The sequence below is a fragment of the Beta vulgaris genome, chromosome 5 (genome assembly GCF_026745355.1).
Source record: "Beta vulgaris subsp. vulgaris cultivar EL10 chromosome 5, EL10.2, whole genome shotgun sequence".
Lineage (NCBI taxonomy): Eukaryota > Viridiplantae > Streptophyta > Magnoliopsida > Caryophyllales > Amaranthaceae > Beta > Beta vulgaris.
Genome location: NC_079206.1, coordinates 29,086,689 through 29,106,455, shown reverse-complemented (window position 1 = coordinate 29,106,455; position 19,767 = coordinate 29,086,689). Strand labels below are relative to the sequence as shown.

General features: G+C 32.0%; 3 protein-coding genes across 3 annotated transcripts; 1 reads left to right on the top strand and 2 right to left on the bottom strand.

Moving 5' to 3' along the window:
* The first annotated feature begins 6,492 nt into the window (after window positions 1-6,492).
* Window positions 6,493-8,246, top strand: LOC130591381 (uncharacterized). The gene is made up of 6 exons (XM_057394679.1): window positions 6,493-6,587; window positions 6,947-7,118; window positions 7,352-7,489; window positions 7,591-7,734; window positions 7,821-8,015; window positions 8,093-8,246. Exons 1-6 carry the CDS (start codon window positions 6,493-6,495, stop codon window positions 8,216-8,218), a joined length of 870 nt encoding a protein of 289 aa, XP_057250662.1. The 3' UTR covers window positions 8,219-8,246.
* A 1,777-nt stretch (window positions 8,247-10,023) lies between these two features.
* Window positions 10,024-12,754, bottom strand: LOC125497518 (protein FAR1-RELATED SEQUENCE 5-like). Its single transcript, XM_048644649.2, has 3 exons — window positions 11,670-12,754; window positions 10,230-11,385; window positions 10,024-10,143 (listed from the first exon to the last, which is right to left on the bottom strand). Exons 1-3 carry the CDS (start codon window positions 11,747-11,749, stop codon window positions 10,024-10,026), a joined length of 1,356 nt encoding a protein of 451 aa, XP_048500606.1. The 5' UTR covers window positions 11,750-12,754.
* LOC125497789 (protein FAR1-RELATED SEQUENCE 5-like) lies at window positions 11,864-14,011 on the bottom strand. Its single transcript, XM_057394678.1, has 3 exons — window positions 13,909-14,011; window positions 12,029-12,758; window positions 11,864-11,936 (listed from the first exon to the last, which is right to left on the bottom strand). Exons 1-3 carry the CDS (start codon window positions 14,009-14,011, stop codon window positions 11,864-11,866), a joined length of 906 nt encoding a protein of 301 aa, XP_057250661.1.
* Window positions 14,012-19,767: the final 5,756 nt, after the last annotated feature.

Sequence of the window (19,767 nt, the reverse complement as noted above, 5' to 3'; positions counted from 1 at the left end):
GCAGATTCTTTAAAGCATTGACATATACAGGTTCGCAGATGTGCATCATTGGGAATCTGGGAATGGAGAGCTTGTGTAATCTAGTATATCTATTTTCTGCATTAGTAGGAACGTATTATAATAAGTGTTTTGAGTAGACATATAGAGAGTGTTTGATTTTTAAAGTAGTTATTTATTTATGATAATAAAGTATGAAGTTTAATTAGATGTTTTCCGCTGCAAAATTCTGAATAAGCCGATACGTTATCACACGGACGATAATGCTTTGGTAATTCTCTAAGTTGTATATTAAAAGGTATTTCTGAAAAGAGAGAATTAGCGGGGTGTTACAGGCCGGTAACCTTTGTTTCATCGACGGGCGAGGCTTCGGACTTCACTTCTTCGTACGACGAAGGGTCAGTTGTAACAGCCTGCACTTCTGAGCTACTAGATAATCACACTTAACATTCATAAATCTTAATTATCATTTAATGGATTTTTTAACTACAATAATACAAACTTTTGCCCGTTCTCTCGCAATAATAAAAACTTTTGATTATTTTTTAATAATACAAACTTTACATCAAAATTCCTCCAATAGGTCAAGTTGACTTGTAACTTGTAAAACAGGTCAAAAAAAATTACAAAATGATATTTCTTCTTTCTCCCTCCTCCCCCAACCCCCACCCACTTGAACCACCTCAGCTTGTTACCTCCTACAATAAGTTAACAACCGGTATTGCCCTACTGGAGGAATTTTGATCAAAAGTTTGTATTATTAAAAAATAATCAAAAGTTATATTATTGCGAGAGAACGGGCAAAAATTTGTATTATTCTTGTTAAAAAATCTTTAATTAAATCTCAATTTACATTATCTTGCTGCGGAACATATATACTCAAAAAATTGATCCCGGACCTGTGGGTTATGGGACCAATATAACAGCTTTAAAACCAAATATCGGATTACCTAAAATTTTACTCAAACCCAAATAGTATAAGATGTTGATTCTCAAATAAACACTTGAAAATTTCTAAATACCATTTCTGAATCCCTAATATAATTACAATCCTATAATTAAACTCCCACTTTAATCTACTCCAAGCTTCCAAGGCAAATTACTAATAATGAACTACTCCGCCCCCACTATGATAAGTTCCAAGAACAAAATCAGCGAAACTGGATACACATTCTCCAACCAGTTTTTCATTTTGGTGGTTCAAAACATATGTACATAATTTACCACTTCTTATTAAATAGGTAAACTCATAAAATATAGGTAATATGATATTGGATTTTTTAACAATAATATTATACAAACTTTTGGTTGTTCTCTAGCAATAATACAAACTTTTGATTATTATGTAATAATACAAACTTTACATCAAAATTCCTTCAGTAGGTCAAGTTGACCGTTAACTTGTAAAGCATGTAAATTATTTTTTTAACTCCAAAATCTCTTCTTCCCCCCCCCCTAGCCAACCAATTGAATATCTGAAACCCCACCCCCATCCCCACTGAAAATTCCTTTTTTCTTTGTTTTTCAAATTTAAATAAAAATTCACAAAATCAACCAATAAAAAAGCAACACGTATCCTAGAGAGTGTGTTGTCAGGTTGTTTACCTTCTACAACAGGTTAAACATCGGTATTGCCCTACTGGAGGAATTTTGATCAAAAGTTTGTATTATTGCATAATAATCAAAAGTTTGTATTAGGGCGAGAGAACAGACAAAAGTTTGTATTATTCTTGCTAAAAAATCCTATAATATTTATATAAACATGCTCGAAATTATCCTTACCACATCTCATACCGCACACTAAACGTACAATATCTCATAAATCTTTAAGTCGACGATTCAGACACAAGCTCTTCGAAAAATAAGTATAGGAGTTCCAGATAGCATTTTAGAGATCAAAATATATTTTTATTGTAACACCCCGAATTTCATACATCCTTATTAAGTTAACTAATCAAGATTAGCAGCGGAAAACCTTAACTTAGTCAGCGCGTTACCGTCGTACTTTTCACTAAGGGAAAATACAAGGCAACATTTAACATTTACTTACATGGACATTACTTAGATTTGTCACTCTTTAAAGAAATACTTTAATAATAGATTAATATTCTCATAAATTTCGGCAGAGTCTCCTTTGTAAATTGGACAACCCAAAATGGAAAAAATGCTTGACAAACCTGTTACAAATAAAACATTCCCAAATCCTTAACTCAATGCTTCCGCGGAGTACAACTAAAGTGAATCAGGAGCAACATTGCTCATCCAGCACTTGAAATAAAACTAACTCATTAATTATTATCTACTACAACGTGGGACGTCCTCACCTCAAAAGAAACATAAAACCAACATAGTTGAACTCTTAGCACATGATTGCTTCTACCTTGGATGAGGTGCTCCATATTTCCAACCTAAAACCATTGTAACACTGCCACCGGGAAATTTGTATGTAGACTCGAGATCACCATCCACACGGTGATCTTGGATTGAAACGCACCTAGCAACAAACTAAACGCAGGGAATTTAAGTAAAATTAAAAAAAATGACAAAACATAATTTTTTTTAAATTTAAAAAAATTGACAAAACAGAATTTAAATAAATTAAAAAAAAATTTACAGAAATCAGTGAAAATATCGCGGAATTTGCGGTGAATTTCAAATTTATAGCTATAAATTTAAAAAAAAAAATTATATTAAATACTATAATATTATCTATTAGTTTTTTGTGAAAGTAACTGCTTTTAAAAAAAAATAACGCATGTTTTGAGAAAAAAATTTGGCAAAAATTAATATAAACTGATTTTTTTAAAAAAAAATCTAGAAATCCCTTGATATCCGATTTTGATAAAATACCTGTTCAGTTTTCAAAACTCATATTTTTCTCCTTCAAGGTTTTGCATGCCCAATTCACGCCAATTCACAGTGATTCTTCACCATTGACGCCATGGATGGTAGGCTGAAGGTTGGAAACAAAAGGTAATTAAATATATATCCAATATTTTTCATCTTCTTTATAAGGATCTTGAATTCTTTTTGCTTTCTATTCTATTGTACTATCTCGTGGTTTGTAGAGGATAATTGTGTAAAAGACAGTGAAAATAATAGATGAGAAATTGAGAACAAAGCAACGAAATCACAACCAGTGGGTTAACTTTGCATGACTTTTGCAAGAAAGAGGAGTGAATTGGATGATTTTGAGTTTTTATTTAAAGCTTACAATTCATGAAGCTTTGCTATTTGACAATGGAGAAGTGAAGCTTTGATAGTAGTGAGAGAAATAGTGACAATTGGGATTTTGGGGTGTAACTTTGTATTATGACACAGATGCGTTTTTTTTTAGAATATAAGCTTTGCTATTTGACAATAGCTGAATGAAAAGAAGGCTATGGTTCCTTTTAGAATTTGGTTAGTCTCTCTCTTTTAAAGTCATACTTATTGGTAAATTGTTAGTATGTTATTAATTGTATAAATTGAATAGTGAATTTTAATTAGTAGTGAAAATTGTTACTGATTTGTGTGTAATTGCATGAATTGTTAGTAAAATTAAATTGTCTGAACTATTAATAAATTTTAATTGCAGAAATTGATCTTAACTTGTGTGATAATATAATTTGACCAAATTTATAGACAAAACTATATGCGCATGTTCGGATTGTTTAGTAGTCATGTTCTTTTGAGTTTGCGATTCGAGCTTTGTATATGTAAGTTAACTTTTTACCATTGGAAAATAAATATGAACTCTGCTTTTTTATGATTGTTTTTGGTGGGAAGCAGTGATTTAGATGTTCCGATCAAGAAGTTTGCAAAGAAGAAAAAGAAATTGGTTAGGAACAATGCGATGCAAGTACAGGTTGTGGATCCCGCAATTGTTGGATGACATTAACAAATCATGTGGTCATAAGGATATTGAAAAGTGAGGACGATTATTTAATTGCAATTTTGTGCTATTTAATTTAAACATCACATACATACGATTATAATAATAGTGTAGCTACTTAAATCTATAATTTTTAAAGTGATTAGATACTTATGATTTTTATGATGCATTGATTATAGTAGAGAAGTCTGCATACAAGTTCAAGACACACAGAATCAAGGAGAAGAACATTTCTCTGGTCATAATAAGACCATTATCCAGTACCAGAGAACACCACGGAAAACTACAAACTTGCCAGTTATGGAGAAACTGCAATGTGAAGCTTCACATTTGAGTGAGGGAAATGGAGGGGTTAAAAATATGGATGCACCTAATGGACGTCGTGAGCAAGATGCTAGAAAGAAAAGGAAAAGAAAACAATTGGTTACCAGGGAGCCGCTTCAGAAAGGGGGAATGAGCTCGAAGAATGCTAACACATTAGGAAAAAATAAAGTTGAAATCACTCTTAATCCTAGGCATACTGTTCAACAGTTTATGCAACTAATTAAAGGTTTGGAGGGACAAGATGATAAGCTAAGAGCGATAAGGGATATGGGATTCGGAGGCCTCATGCATCTTAACTTTCCAAGGAATGACACAATATTCGCGGCAAAACTTATGAGGGATTTTGACCCCTATGGGATGTGCATACTTTTAGATAGGAACAGAGACATTAAGGTATTTTATTTTTATTAGTTTAGTATATTCGTAAATGTCCTTTTTTTTAGTAGTATGATGTTATTTGATTTATACCTTTATGAAGTTTTCCTGTTTGATTTCTAGTCTGTAGTTTAGTTATGTCAATTCTTTTTTTTTTTTTTTGACAGGTAGTTATGTCAATTCTTGTATTATGTACATATTCTGACAATCAGTATGGTGTTATAAGTTTTTAATGTGAATGTTCTTTTACAGTCTGTGTTGTGTTCTTTCATATACTTTCATGTTCATTTTCATTTTTGTGATTTTTTAGTATCACGAATATGTAGTATCAAGTCTTATATGAATATGTTCTTTTTAAATAATTATGGTGTTCCTTTTTTTACACTTTCTGTTCTTTTCCATGAATATATAATTTTTGTGCACTATTATAATTTTCATGTGCATTTCGTTTGTGGGTTTTGTATAGTATTTTTGTTGTAATGGTTTTTTTTTTCCATAACACAAATCAAGGTCGATGCAATTGATGTCCATCTCGTATATGGTATTTCTATTGGAGGGGAAGTCATGTTGAGGAAGAAAGAGACGAGGATGAGAAGTTTTATGAATTGTTGGAAAATTGGAAACAGTATCATGGTGGAGTTCCTAGTCTGAAAGCTATAGTCGAGAAACTTCTTAATCATAGCGTTAATCTTGATGACAATTGGAGGAGGAGCTTTTTGGTTTTAGTAGTTAACACATGCATCAAGTCTAACTCAAACACCCAACCAGTATCGATTTCTTAGTACTACCTTTGACACCAGCGTATATCTTCATAGACTGGTGTAAATATACGTTGGATAGCTTATCTGAATGGGCAATTTACTGGAAGAAGAACACTACAAGGTTCTTCCCGGGGCCATTACCCTTCCTCATGGTATCTTATTATTTTCTTTAGTAGCTTTAATATTATTTTCATTATTGTTTTTCTATTTTTTTACATTAATGTCTTCTCTTGTTTTCCAGATTTGTTATTTTGATCGACTGCAAAGGCAAACTTTTTCTCATACTAGATTGTTCTGCTCATCTCGTCATGGCGTTTAGAGGAATTAGAAAAGGATATCTTCTGAATCTGAGTATGGTTTTGGTTGTGGAGCTTTGTTGGATAGGATTGAGAAGCCAGTAAATATGGATATCTCAATACCAACTCATCTCTTGAGCGAAAAAGGACAATCGTGCCAACGACAATGCGAAGAAGAGCAACACCCTCAGGTAGACGATCCTCAACCAATCAATGAACAACAAAATCATAAACATCAGGCAGAGGAACAAGAACACCTTGAACCTCCATCCAATCTGCATGTATGTACTTATTCTACTAATCCAAATGAAATTGAATTTTTTCATGTTTTGCATAGATTAAGTAATGATAAAATAAAAAAACTAGTGTGTCTAGCAATCCCATGACCTTTTGGGTCATTATTTGCATTTCGTATTACCTTTGAATGACAATACTTTTAGTAAATAATAATATTCATCTTGTCTTTGGCTTCCTTGTTCATTTCAGGAAATTAACACCCAATTGAGAGAGGCAACGTTAAACATTGCTTTGTGTTTTGTACGGGTTACAACCCTCTTGAAATCTGTCGAGAATTTTTACCCAAACACTTTGATAAATAATATCATGATGCAAAATGTTGCAACAATGTGGTCAAGGGCCTCTGGTTCGCAAATGCCTCCCGATATTCAACAGTTTTCGAAGAAGTGTGTGGGAGGTTCGTTATTGAGTCAGGACAATGAAATCTTTTCTTCTGAGTGGTTTGGAGAGATGGTTGACTCAGCTGTAAAAAGAGTTGTCGTGAATCTGAACAAGTGTTGCCATGTTGCGGAGAAGAACAAATACTCCTCTGCAGCCTCTCATTTTTAACTCGGACACCCATCATCCTATGAATGAGAACCATTCTGAGTCTGATTTGAATTTTGATAATTTGGATTTTAATGAGATACTTGGTGAGGAAGATAATGCAAACGATCAACAATGGTAAATTAAATCTTCCTTGGTATTTGAAAATTTTATGTTTAACTATGCTTGTGGTTGTGTATGTTTTAAAAAATAATTAACTCACTCCATTTTTTTTTTCAAACACAAAGCAGTGATCATAACTTGGAGAAGGTTACCAAAAAGAATGAGAAAGCTCCCTGCAATTTTCAAGTCCCCGTATTTAATTCAATATTCACATCTTGTAGACGAGGAGGAGGACGATAAAATTTGCATACTTGAATATGCTCTTTCAGCTAAACTTCCTAAAGATAACAATACTATTCATCTATTCTTTTATGTATTATTTATTTTCCTTTATCGATCTAAATAATTTAACGGTATATGTTTTAATTTTTTAGCGAAGAATTATACGATGATGGAAACACTTTTTTAAATAGAGAGTATTGTTTATCCCTTGGGTCTGATGGACATATCTTTGGTGAACTTATTGATGCATGGTGTCACATACTCAACGCGAGGAATAAATTGAATAGAAAAGAGAAAAGGATATTCTTTCCTAATGCAGCATTTGTAAGTGTTAATACCTTACTATAATCCTCTAATAATTGATTTCTTTTATCTTAGAACGTCATGTCAATATTCTAATTATGTTCAACTCCAATAATATTTTCATTAGAGCATTTGTTCTATTATAGTTACCTTGATGTTCTTTGTAAAATACTTTTATGTTCTTCTCAAGTTCGTATTATATTACGTCATAAAATACACTATATATTTACTATCCTGTCACCTTATCTATGCAGAATTTGTTGTGCATGAATGATTATTATGGTGAGTGTACTCAAAAAGATACCATTGAGTTTAGACAATCAAAATTCTTTGAGACACTTGATTTCACCATGTATGAGAACAAAATTGATACCATCAAAGGATTTAATCTTGTGAGTAATATTCTTCATACCCAATTTCCATGTTATTTACTATGATATTACTTTTCATATACTTAAATAATATACTCTATTAAACTAATTCATTTATTCAGGTATTCTTCATTGTTCACGCTTGGAGTCACTTTTACGTTATGTGCATTAATATGAAAGCCAAAACTTTGGACATCTTGGATAATAGAATACTTGAGGATGGGATACCCCTTGAAAGCAAGTATCGTGATTATCCTTGGAAAGTGGTAAATTTCACAATTATAAGACTCACTTATTTTATATGATAGCAACTATGTGTTATTGACAAAGTAATGTATGTTTTCAATTATAGCTGGAAGCATTTTCATTGTTCCTCCACCGTGCGGAATACAAGTGTTATAGGCATGTAGCTAAATTCAAGATAAGGTTAATAGAAAGGCCTTGGAGATCCAACATGAACATTGTTGATTGTGGTGTATATGCAATGAGACATATGGAAACCTACCATGCACAAAACAACTGGGATTGTGGACTATACTCAGATAATGTATGTCTCGTAGTTTAATTACTACCTTTTTAATTGAGATTGTTATTTTATTCTAATCCTTATATTTATTAAAACAGTTTGAAGGTTTGAAGAAGCTAAGGATACAATACTGCATTGATTTACTCACCGACAATGCTAATGATAAAAGGGTCAAGCTCCAGGTCTTAGCAAGAAAGTTTAAGAAGCTTGAAAACAATGAATAAATTTAAAGATTCGTGTGCATGTGGTGCACATAATAGCTTTAGTTAATTGTTCGTTTTTAAATGGTATTCTCGTCTAATTATGTTCATTTTTTAATAATATTGACATTTGATCCCGTGTTCTTTTATAAATACCTTGATTTTCTTTGTAATATACTTTTATGTTTTATATAGTATACTTTCATGTTCTTTGCAAGTTCTTATTATATTACGTCATAAAATACACAATATATTTTTGGAATTCACTGTTATCTTATTAAGTCCCCATTCTTTTGAAAATTGACCTGAACTAAATTCAATTGAACTGAGATAAACTATTTCACAAAAAATGACTCAAATCGAAATGAACTGAAAAAAATTGTAAATAAGTGATAGCAACTTTTTTTCCTAACAAAGGATCTTTGTCAAGTAATCATCTACAAGATGTGCTTAACAAAAAATACCACCAGTATTTGGTCTGCATAATCATCGTCCAACTTTAATTAGTTTAAATTAAACACCAAGATCATAAACATAGCATGACAATAGATCTTAGAATACAATAAACATCCCGAGAAGAGACATTTTTCTAGTCATTAAAGAGAAACAATATGCCATTGAGCCATTGCACATCTTTTACAAAGTGCTAACAGTCCATGCAAGCACGTTACCAAAAACAAAATTCGATTTAGAATGTGAGTAAACCAACTATGTCCTTATGTTCTTTTATAAACAGTGTGGATGTTCTTTTTTTTTTTTTGTATGTTCTTTTAGTACTTATATAATATATTTAACAAATCCTATATTCATAATTCATTTTTGATGTTTTTAGTGTGAATGTTCTTTTTCTGTATGTGTTGTATTATTTTTATATCTTATCATGTTCATTTCATTTTTTTGATTTTTTAGTATCACTAATATGCAGTATCAAGTCTTATATGGATATGTTCTTTTTAAATAATTATGGTGTTCCTTTTTTAACACTTTCAAATTTTTTCCATGATCAAAATTCGATTTAAAATGTGAGTAAACCAACTATGTCCTTATGTTCTTTTATAAACAGTGTGGGTGTTCTTTTTTTTTTGTATGTTCTTTTAGTACTTATATAATATATTTAACAAATCCTATATTCATAATTCATTTTTTCTGTTTTTAGTGTGAATGTTCTTTTCCTGTATGTGTTGTGTTCTTTTTATATCTTATCATGTTCATTTCATTTATTTGATTTTTTTTGTATCACTAATATGTAGTATCAAGTCTTATATGGATATGTTCTTTTTAAATAATTATGGTGTTCCTTTTTTAACACTTTCATGTTTTTTCCATGATCATTAATTTTTGTGATTGTCTATAATTTTTGGTTTCTCAAATCTCATCTGCAAATGTTCCTTTTAAATTAGTATGGTGTTCTTTTGTGTTTACCTTCATGTTCTTTCCTTTTTATTTTGTGCGTTTTTTTGTGTGTAGCTTGTTTGCTCTCAATTATTATGTCCTCTAATTCTTTTTATAATTAGACACTACAGATACATCCATGTGTTTAATGATCTCTTCCTAAAAACATTCAAAATAGTTATTGTGAGGACAATTACAACCCAACACCTCAAAATACACCTATTCACGCTAAAACTATAATATCCAAACAATAAAAAATCACAACTTGAACTTAGACACCGGAAAAAATGATAAATATTCATCCATTGTTCAAACGGCTTAGAAAAGTAATGTCAAATAATCACAAACCAATATGAAATACAGAAGTTGACTATAAATTCTAATATTTTTCATTCACTTATTTCTTAGCCTAAATATTTCTAAATATCATGAATATTCTAATTCCCAAAAGGAGTAACATTGATTCCAAAGTAGTCATCATGTCCATGAAATTGCAATTGCGCTTCAGGATTGGTAGGGTGCGCAACACAACTATTCTCAGGTACATCCAAATATTCCTAAATTTATGAATGCATGTAAATTACACAATGATTAAAAAGATAGACAAATGGTAAAAAAAATTGAAAGTTATATATGACATTACCTTTACTGATTTTTGAGCTTTCGATTTCATCTTGCCAATCCCAGTTCCAGTTCTCTTTTTCCATGATTTTAACTTTTGGCCTTTCAATTTATTGCATATCTTCTCTTGAGTGCTTTTTAGTCTGATATTCCTAACACCCTTCTTTCTTTTTTTAATTGGATCCTTAATATTAAGCTCATTATCATTCTCACCTCCAATGTCATCCATTTCAATCTGACTCCCATTAGGCCCATCCTCATTAGCCTCATCCACTCCTCCATCTCCTATGTTACCAGTTTCAAGCAAATTTCCATCTTCATAAATGTCATCTAAACTTTGAGTGCCATCATTTTCCGGGATTTGTTTAGCGTTTTCAGAACTCCCGACCAAGAGCTCGACCCTCTTTTGACACTCAGTGAAGGCGGCTTCCATAATATTTCTTGCACTCATATCATTTTGACTCATGATGATTAATTTATTGAAATTCCTTAATGTATTCAGCCTCCAAACACTAGAAGGGACCACTCCGGATTCCTCAACAACATGGTCATACACTTTAGTGCACATAGCATCCTTTGTCCACCTTTTTACAATGTATCTCTTTGGAATAGTTGTGACATTATTAAGGTGAAGCACACGAAGACAATGTTTGCAAAGAAGACCAACCTCATCAAAGTATTTGCACGTGCATTGAATTGAACATGTTGACTCGTCATAGGTCACGGTGTGCATGAGGAAATCTTTCTTTGGATGCTTCACATGATAGTCATATAGTGGAGGATGCATATTAACAACTTTGGCAACACATGGTACACCATTTACAAAATTATCCTCAAATTGTAGATACATCGCCGTGGTATAAATTACCCTTGCATGTTCCAATATACCAATATCTGCCCACACTAGATGACGGTTTCCGGAAATGGTATCATAATCATCACTGTTCTCATTACTCCTCCACTCGTCAACAACCTCAATGAAACACTTGTAGAAGTCACAAAGTCCATGAATCCTATGTAGTCTCCTTGAAATAGACTTATTTGTGGTCTCACTCCGTTGCGAAGATAAAATACCGCCACTAAAATAATCTTTGGAATAAGCAGGACACCACAAGTCTTTAATGAGATACAAGTCCTGAATCCATTTTACTTCTGCACAGTTGTACTTTTCGACCATGCTGGAATAGAAAATAACATATATAATTTGTATTAAGAACATATATTATATGAGTTGTGAACATAACTTTAACTGTATTAGAAAACCTATTATTGGTCTCTCACAAAAATTTAACAACTTTTAATTAATTATGAAAAAAATCGTCATCGTATAACCAATGCTCATGTAAGTATTTTGCCAACATTATGATACCAATAGACTAAAAAATACGAGCATATTAAACAACATAATCTTATTTTTTTTTTAATAAGTAGTACTAAATATGTTGTATAAGAAATAATTTACCTCGACCAATAGTAATTAAATTCAGCAATTGTGTCGGTGTATTTCAAAACAGTGTTGAACAAATCAGTGAATCCATCCATTGCTCCAACTTTTTAATGTTCTTCTTAGAATTTTCACCAATATGCCAAGTACACAATCTTTGCCTTGAATTTGGGAATACTTCTCTAATTGCTTTTGCCATTGATGCAGATTGATCAGTCATAATGGTAACCGGATGCTTCCCGCCCATAGATTTCAAAAAGGTATTGAACAACCATATAAAGGAGACTGCTTTTTCATTCAAGATAAAACCGATGCCAAACATAACATTCTTATTATTATGGTTCATCCCGACAAATGGACCACATATCATATCATACTTATTAGTACAATATGTAGTGTCATGTACCAATAAATCCCCAAATGCGTCATAATCAATTTTCATCCTACTATCCCGAAAATAAAAGCACTCAAGATGACCTTCATCGTCCAGCTCAAAGTCATAGTAGAAGTCTACCTCATATGCTTTTCTCTCATTGAAATACTTAATGAGTTGTTTAGAGTCACAACCATCAAGTTTCTTTTTCTTCTGCGCAGCTAGCACATCATAAGCATCACTCTTAATGAATCCCAGAACAGATTCACCTCCAGCTTCCTTTTTCAACACACGAACTGCATCCGCGATAGGTATTCCTGTTTCTGTCAAGTTACTAAGCATAGCAAGTTGGTCGTGTGTCACTTTTCTATGAGACCTTATCAAGTGCCTTTTAGAAATAGGTATTCTACAATGGTTATGCTCCATAACATGTTTGACAAGAATATATAAACCAGATTCTTTGTCAACATCAAACTGGACAAGAGCTTTGCATCCACATCGAAAATCTTTCTTACTAAGTGCCTTTGGCTCAACGTTTTTTTTATTCTTAAACCCAGAACAAGAACAATAATACATGCGTTGTCGAATTGTCTTCCCATCAGCCCTATATGCTATCTTTCCTTTTCTAGTACCAAAACCATGCTTGAATGCGTAGTTATTATACAATTCATATGCTTCCTCGTCAGATTTAACCTTTCTTAATAACAACTCAGAAGTGATTGCCTCCACAAACCCTAATCGAAATTAAAAAAACATATAACATCATTATATTATGTCAAACATATAAAATTTTAATATGTTCTTTATAAATTACTATGATGATCTATTTCCATGGTCATATGTACTTTTCTTCGTAATAGTTTCATAGTGGTTTCATATGTACCTTTTATCAATCAACTATATAATTTTTTTCCCAGGTCGACGCCATATTATAATTGCATTGGCAATATGTTCTTAATATTATTATTATGCTCTTTTTAAGTTACTATGATGTTATAATTCCGTGAGTCACACGTTCTTTTTCTCATAAAGGTTTCATATGTATCTTTTATCAAACAACTATACAATTTTTTTCTCAAGTCAACGCCATATTATAATTGAATTGGCAATATGTTCTTAATATTATTATTATATGTTCTTTTTAAGTTACTATGATGTTATAATTCCGTGGGTCATACGTTCTTTTTCTCATAACGGTTTCATATGTATCTTTTATCAAACAACTATATAATTTTTTTCCCAGGTCGATGCCATATTATAATTGAACTGGCAATATGTTCTTTATATTATTATTATATGTTCTTTTTAAGTTACTATGATGTTATAATTCCGTGAGTCATACGTTCTTTTTCTCATAACGGTTTCATATGTATCTTTTATCAAACAACTATATAACGTTTTTTCCCAGGTCGATACCATATTTTAATTGAACTGACAATATAATCTTCATATTATTATTATATGTTCTTTTTAAGTTACTATGATGTTATAATTCCGTGAGTCATACGTTCTTTTTCTCATAACGGTTTCATATGTATCTTTTATCAAACAACTCTATAACGTTTTTTCCCAGGTCGATACCATATTATAATTGAACTGACAATATAATCTTCATATTATTATTGGAGGATCTACAAGTTACTACTGTGTTATAATTCCATGAGTCAGATCCTTTTTACATCATATATTCTTATTTACACAAGTTCAGTTCAGAAAAAAAATTGAAATTCACATAGAAAATAACATTGAATGTATCAAATTCTTAAAAGAACATCAACAAACACCAAATAAAACTACATCTTCTACGTCAGCACACTTATTATTCTATAACAAATAAGAACAAAAAATAGGAAAAATGAGATCAACGAAATAATATTAAAATACCTCCTCCTTGTATGTCGATTCCATCTAATATATCTTCATCATTGTTAATGTCATCCGAAGCGAAACGACAATCCGAATCATCTCGAAATTCACAATCAACCATCTTTGATGTTTTTTTTAGCACAGTAAGTTAATCCAGTACCTCTTAAATTAGTATCAATAATAATATCAATGTTTTCAAAAACAAAAAATAATAAATAATAGTAGTTTATATTTTTGTTTTTGAAAAAAAGTTACTGTGATAACAAATGAGATAATATGTAAAAGATGTAGAAAACTATTATTTTATTCTATTATCTTCACAATCATTATTGGTTAAGAAAAAAAAAGTCAACTACCAACAATTACCGGAAGATTGCGGTTTTCTTGTTTTTATGAATTTTCATTTTTTTTCCAACTCATTGACAGTATTTTCCCCTTGCGGCGGGATTCAGCAAGTTTTCAGGGATTTTTTGGATTTTATAATTTTTTTTAATTATTTAATTTCCTATAGTTGCTTTTTGCATTTTATATGTAAAATGATGTGTTTTGGAGTGAGACCACGTAGAGGAAGGTGGTCTCTGGTCCACCATCCAGGCTTTGACTGCCACCCACCAAGTGACAGGCCACAGTAGTGACAAAACAAAACATTTGACACATATCAACACAACGCTGAGTACTAACCCATAAAACATTCTAACACATGCTTTGGTGCCTACGAATCTCATGTAATCATCCTCATGTTCACATCGTTCATAACCATATCACAACCATATAGCAACATTAACATCGATGCATAACTTAATCCATCTTTATTCTTTCATCCATTCATCTTTTAATTGATACGACTTCTACACTTTAATCTAACTTAGCATGGAAGAATCACATAACTATCTTTAATTCTTTCTATAAGTATTTAGTACATTTCATTATGACTTTCATATATCGACTCCTTATCAGGAATTTAAGATAACATGATAGTGTTCTGCAACTTTGTCGCTTTGATGTTTAACAACTCATAATATCACACATAACTTACTACAATTAATACAACACCTCATTTTGTAGCTTAATTAATGTCCACATTCCATATAATAGGCAAGAGCATGTGTTTAACATAAAGAAGGGTATTAAACCATACATTGCATGGGTAATTGTTCGAAAATACTATCAGAAAACGTCATCGTTGAATAGTCTGCTGACAAGGAACATTTGCGTGATCATAGTTCATTGGCAAGTACAGGTTTTGGACATAGCATTAACATTCTCATATGACCATTTTGGTCTGTTTTCCTTCGTGTATCACATAATTCCTCAACATGTAATTTACCCATTTTCCAGTTCAGTTCATAATGTCAAGCCAACAGAACCATCCACTTTTACAAACTTGCACATATTCATATTTTCGTACAATATCCATAAATCACAATAGATTCATAATTCATATAACCATACTTCATAAACATAACTATTCATAACATTCATGAGCATTCATTGAGTTATAGCATCACATAGTCATATCATTACAAAGTCATATTCACACATTCGAACTCATCACTTCACATAACATCTACGAGCATGCATGATTGCTAGACATGAAGGTTACACATAACATATAACATTCTTAAACATATACTTTGAGAATCACTCATGGTGTCATTGATCGTAATCATTATATGCATAAGTCATCACATATCTTTCATCACATACATCGATAATATAATGTATGAAATCATAACACATGATTGGATTCATAATCACATTTTCGTAGATTAGAGTCATCATACTTCATAGTATCATAACATATAAGAAGCATCACAATCACTTCATATCATATCATAAACTTTATCCTTATCTTTCCATCTTACTTATTCACATGGGTAACTTGGCAAGTATCACATATAGTAACTCAGCGAGTATCACATATAGTGACTCGCCGAGTATCACATATAGGGACGTCTCCCCCAAACACATGGATGACACTTTCGGTGTCCAAATATTATCAGAAAGGCGGCCACATCATAGGTGACACTTTTGGTGCCCACATACTTGCTAAGAACCTTCTTCCACTTTATTTTATCATGTTTCGTTCCTTGTACATATCACAATTACATTACATCATCGTAATCATAATCGTGAAACATCATTAACATCATAGTGTCATCATACACGTATGTTCATAACATCATGATCATCATACCACATAGCCTCAAATCATTTGATAAACATCATTCACATAACAACTACTTCATACCAGAGTCATACTTCCTATACTTTCAATTCATTCCAGAGTGATCATAACGTATACGTTTGCACAATTTGGATATCTATAAAAATATCTCATTTCTTTAAATACTTTCTAGCATGCATAACACAAATGTCATCATACTTTCATATCATTTCGAAAACCATAAGCATACATTGGCACAATCGGAATTTCATGAGTACACGTCATAGTAACATTGCATATCCATGATCCATTGCAAATAGAAGTCATACTATCTCCAATATCCTCATTAATATTAGTGATGAGTAGTCGATTCCTTTTTAACTATTTGTGAGAACACTAATTAAGTTTTTAACTTTCATAGTCTAGTTAAGTGATTATTCTTCATGACACCAATAGACAACTTCAATCATACCATATACTCTTTTCATAAAACTAATTATCCATGAACATCTTCTTAAACCATTCTAATTCTAATTAGAGCGATATCATATGATTAACAAATAATAATGACTTTAACAACTTATAATCCCTAATTAGAATTCTTATCTTATATTATGTATGACATGGTCCCACAATTTAATAAAGTACCACCGGCAACAATATTCAAATGGCTTTCATAACTAGCATATTCAAAACCATGAACATGACTTCATTAATATATTGATCCATTTATAAGGTATGCCATTTTCTAACAACATTAAGATCAAGAAAGAGAGATTGCCTCTTACTAGCATATAACATTTTCATTCCTTAATTATTTGTTGTTTTGAATGCCATCAACATTGATTAATGAAAATTATCCAACGTAAACCATTTATAATAATTTCCTATACTAAGTACTCCCTCTGTTTTTTTTATCTTTCTCATTAGAATCTTGGCACTATTCATACTTAGAGAGAATCTTCTAATTATTTCACAATTTATAAGAAAAAACATAGTCATGTGGGGTCTTGTTTGATTCGTCTCAATTAGTACATTATTAATATTCAATTGTTATAATTTTTACTAATATATAATGAAAGATATTTAAGCTCAAAGAGGTGCATTGGGAGACGCGCATAGGAAAGTGAGAATGATAAAAAAAAAAACAGAGGGAGTATAGCATAACTTAATCATAAGAATAAAGTAACCCAATTAAAAGAATTAGACCAATACAAGTATCTTCACTAAAACTAATTAATTCAACTTAATCTTCCATTAGCCCAACAAGTCAAGGAATAAAATAAACTAGGTAGTTTAATTAGGCAAATCAGTTTTAGTTAAACTCTAATAGCCCAACAATTAACTAAGTGGCTCAATTAACATTATAAAAATCAGATTTGAGCCCACATATTATACATGCAACAATGAAGTAGAGTAAATCAGATTTTAGCCCAACTAATGAACATGCAACAATTGAATTGAGTGGGTTTACTAATGGAAATCAGTTTTTAGGCCCAAAGACTAATTAACAATAGGTAGTGATTGGGCTTTCATAAGTAAGTACTTGAATCTTGAAATCATATTTTTAGAGGAGAACATAACAAGAAAAAGGTGTAGTACATCTTCTCACTTGGAGGCATTGTACAAGGACGTGCTGTAGGAGTAACCCATTACCTTATGGGTGGAATTGCCACAATGCTCATAACTTCCCTCTAGACCTAGCTGCTATCGAAGCTCCAGTTGGCATTTTTTGGATCCAAATTCTTTATCGCAAAAAAATGAAACAAATCAAAAATTGATTTATTGGGCAGGGGCGAAACAGAGGTAGCAGGACCTCCGACGAACTTCGGTGAGCAGCGCAGCGACGGTGGGGGGGTCGGTGGTGGTGTGGCGCGTGTCGTAGGTGGTGTGCGCGGTACAACAACGCACAAAGAAGAGGAGCGAGCAAGAAGGGTGCGAGGAAGGAGGGAGAACGCGAGTTCTTCTACTACTGCTTACACACCATCACTTCTTTCTCAACTTTCAAGTCAATTACATCAATCTCAACAACAACTTGAACAATCTCAACAACAAGCCAATGAGCGGATGGTTGAACTTGAACGCAAACAAGCTGAGTATGAGAAGAAGTGTGAACAACTTGAAAATGAACGTATAGCAGTAGAGAGGGAGCGCATTAAATCTCACCAAGAGAACCAAGAAGAAATGATAAAATTAATGGAATATATTGAAGTCATGAAGAGACAAGTTCTAGAGAGTTCGAAAGGTTCAAAACTGTGTAAATCCAAGCGTTCAACTCATTCTCGTGACAATGAAGATCCATCTAGTGGAGGTGCTCCTTGTGCTACTTAGTTCCATTATTATTCAAGAGTAAAGGGGTTCTAGAAGTTACATTTTGGACAACTTACTTTAGTAGCTTCCGTTTTGGGCAACTTACATTAGTAGTCTATGCTACTTTGTCGATGGTTTTTGTAAGCTATGTTTTTACATGAATTTAAAATATAAGCAATATTTCCCCCCTTATTAGTTGGGTATGTAGTAGTTGATGGTTTTGGTTGTAAGTTAGTTAACTTTGTTAAACTTTATTATATACTTCCTCCGTTTCCTAAAGATCTTCCCACTTACTGTTCCTACAGATACCAAGGAAAATCAAGTTGTGTGGGGCATGGTGTGAGTAAAGTAGGAGAGAGAAAGGGGTTAAGATAAATAAACAAATAAAAAGGGGTTAAAGTAGGAGAGAGAAAGGGAGTAAAATTGAATTAATAATGTAATGGTGGACCATATGATAGTGACATGAGAGGGTAAATAGGGAAATTTATTTTGTCAAATAAGGAATAAAGCAAAAGAGGAAAGATCTTTTGGAAACACCCTTAAACGGAAAGAGGGAAGATCTTTAGGAAACGGAGGGAGTATATCTATCTACCTAGTATATATATATATATCTGTGTGTATATGTATATATATATATATATACATATATATATATATATATGTGTATATATATATATATGTATGTATATATATATATATATATATATAATATATATATATATATATATATATATATATATGTATATATATATTTATATGAAAATTATTATTATAATTATTATTACTGTTATTATAATTATTATTACTATTATTAACAGGTTTTTTTTATTTATTTGTAATGTGCCAATAAAAAAAATACGTGAAATGAATAATACCTACCGCTTATTGGTAGGTAATTGTAGCATGGTTTTGATTTTTAGTCTTCAATAAATGGTAGATAAATTAGAAAAACGGTAGCTAATTACCTACCACTTTCACGGTAGGGAAATACCTACCGCTTATTTAGTAGGTAAATCGCCTACTGATTAAGGTAGTAGGTATAATTCACCTACTGAAAAACCGGTAGGTAATTTGTATTTATCGGTAGCTAAAATTACCTACCGATTAATCAGTAGGTAACTGCGGAATACCTACCAAGCCTTTACATACCGACGTGTACCTACCGCTTAGCGGTAGGTAATTGTTTTACCTACCGTTTGGGATGAATTACCTACCGATTACTGCGGTAGGTAATAACACGGATTCTTGTAGTGAGTTGCAGGCGAAGCTCCGACGATCTGCGGGTGGTCGGCAAGTGCCGCTCAAGTGAACGACGACTGTCTTGCGTCGCACGAGTTGGCGGCAGACTTGGTAGTGTTGGTGTGAGACCCGAACAGAGGAGAGAGAGAGGAGAAGAATTT

Bases quoted from the DNA above. Each gene is read 5' to 3' on its own strand.
- LOC125497518 (XM_048644649.2), bottom strand. From the start codon at position 11,749: ATGGATGGATTCACTGATTTGTTCAACACTGTTTTGAAATACACCGAC. The intron at 11,386-11,669 runs GTAAATTATTTC...TTTCTATTCCAG, and splicing joins TTTAATTACTATTGGTCGAG to CATGGTCGAAAAGTACAACT. The intron at 10,144-10,229 runs GTAATGTCATAT...TCATAAATTTAG, and splicing joins AAGCTCAAAAATCAGTAAAG to GAATATTTGGATGTACCTGA.
- LOC125497789 (XM_057394678.1), bottom strand. From the start codon at position 14,011: ATGGTTGATTGTGAATTTCGAGATGATTCGGATTGTCGTTTCGCTTCG. The intron at 12,759-13,908 runs GTATTTTAATAT...AATTTCGATTAG, and splicing joins AATCGACATACAAGGAGGAG to GGTTTGTGGAGGCAATCACT. The intron at 11,937-12,028 runs GTATGATATGAT...ATGAAAAAGCAG, and splicing joins ACTACATATTGTACTAATAA to TCTCCTTTATATGGTTGTTC.
- LOC130591381 (XM_057394679.1), top strand. From the start codon at position 6,493: ATGAATGAGAACCATTCTGAGTCTGATTTGAATTTTGATAATTTGGAT. The intron at 6,588-6,946 runs GTAAATTAAATC...TTAATTTTTTAG, and splicing joins AATGCAAACGATCAACAATG to CGAAGAATTATACGATGATG. The intron at 7,735-7,820 runs GTAAATTTCACA...TTTCAATTATAG, and splicing joins GTGATTATCCTTGGAAAGTG to CTGGAAGCATTTTCATTGTT.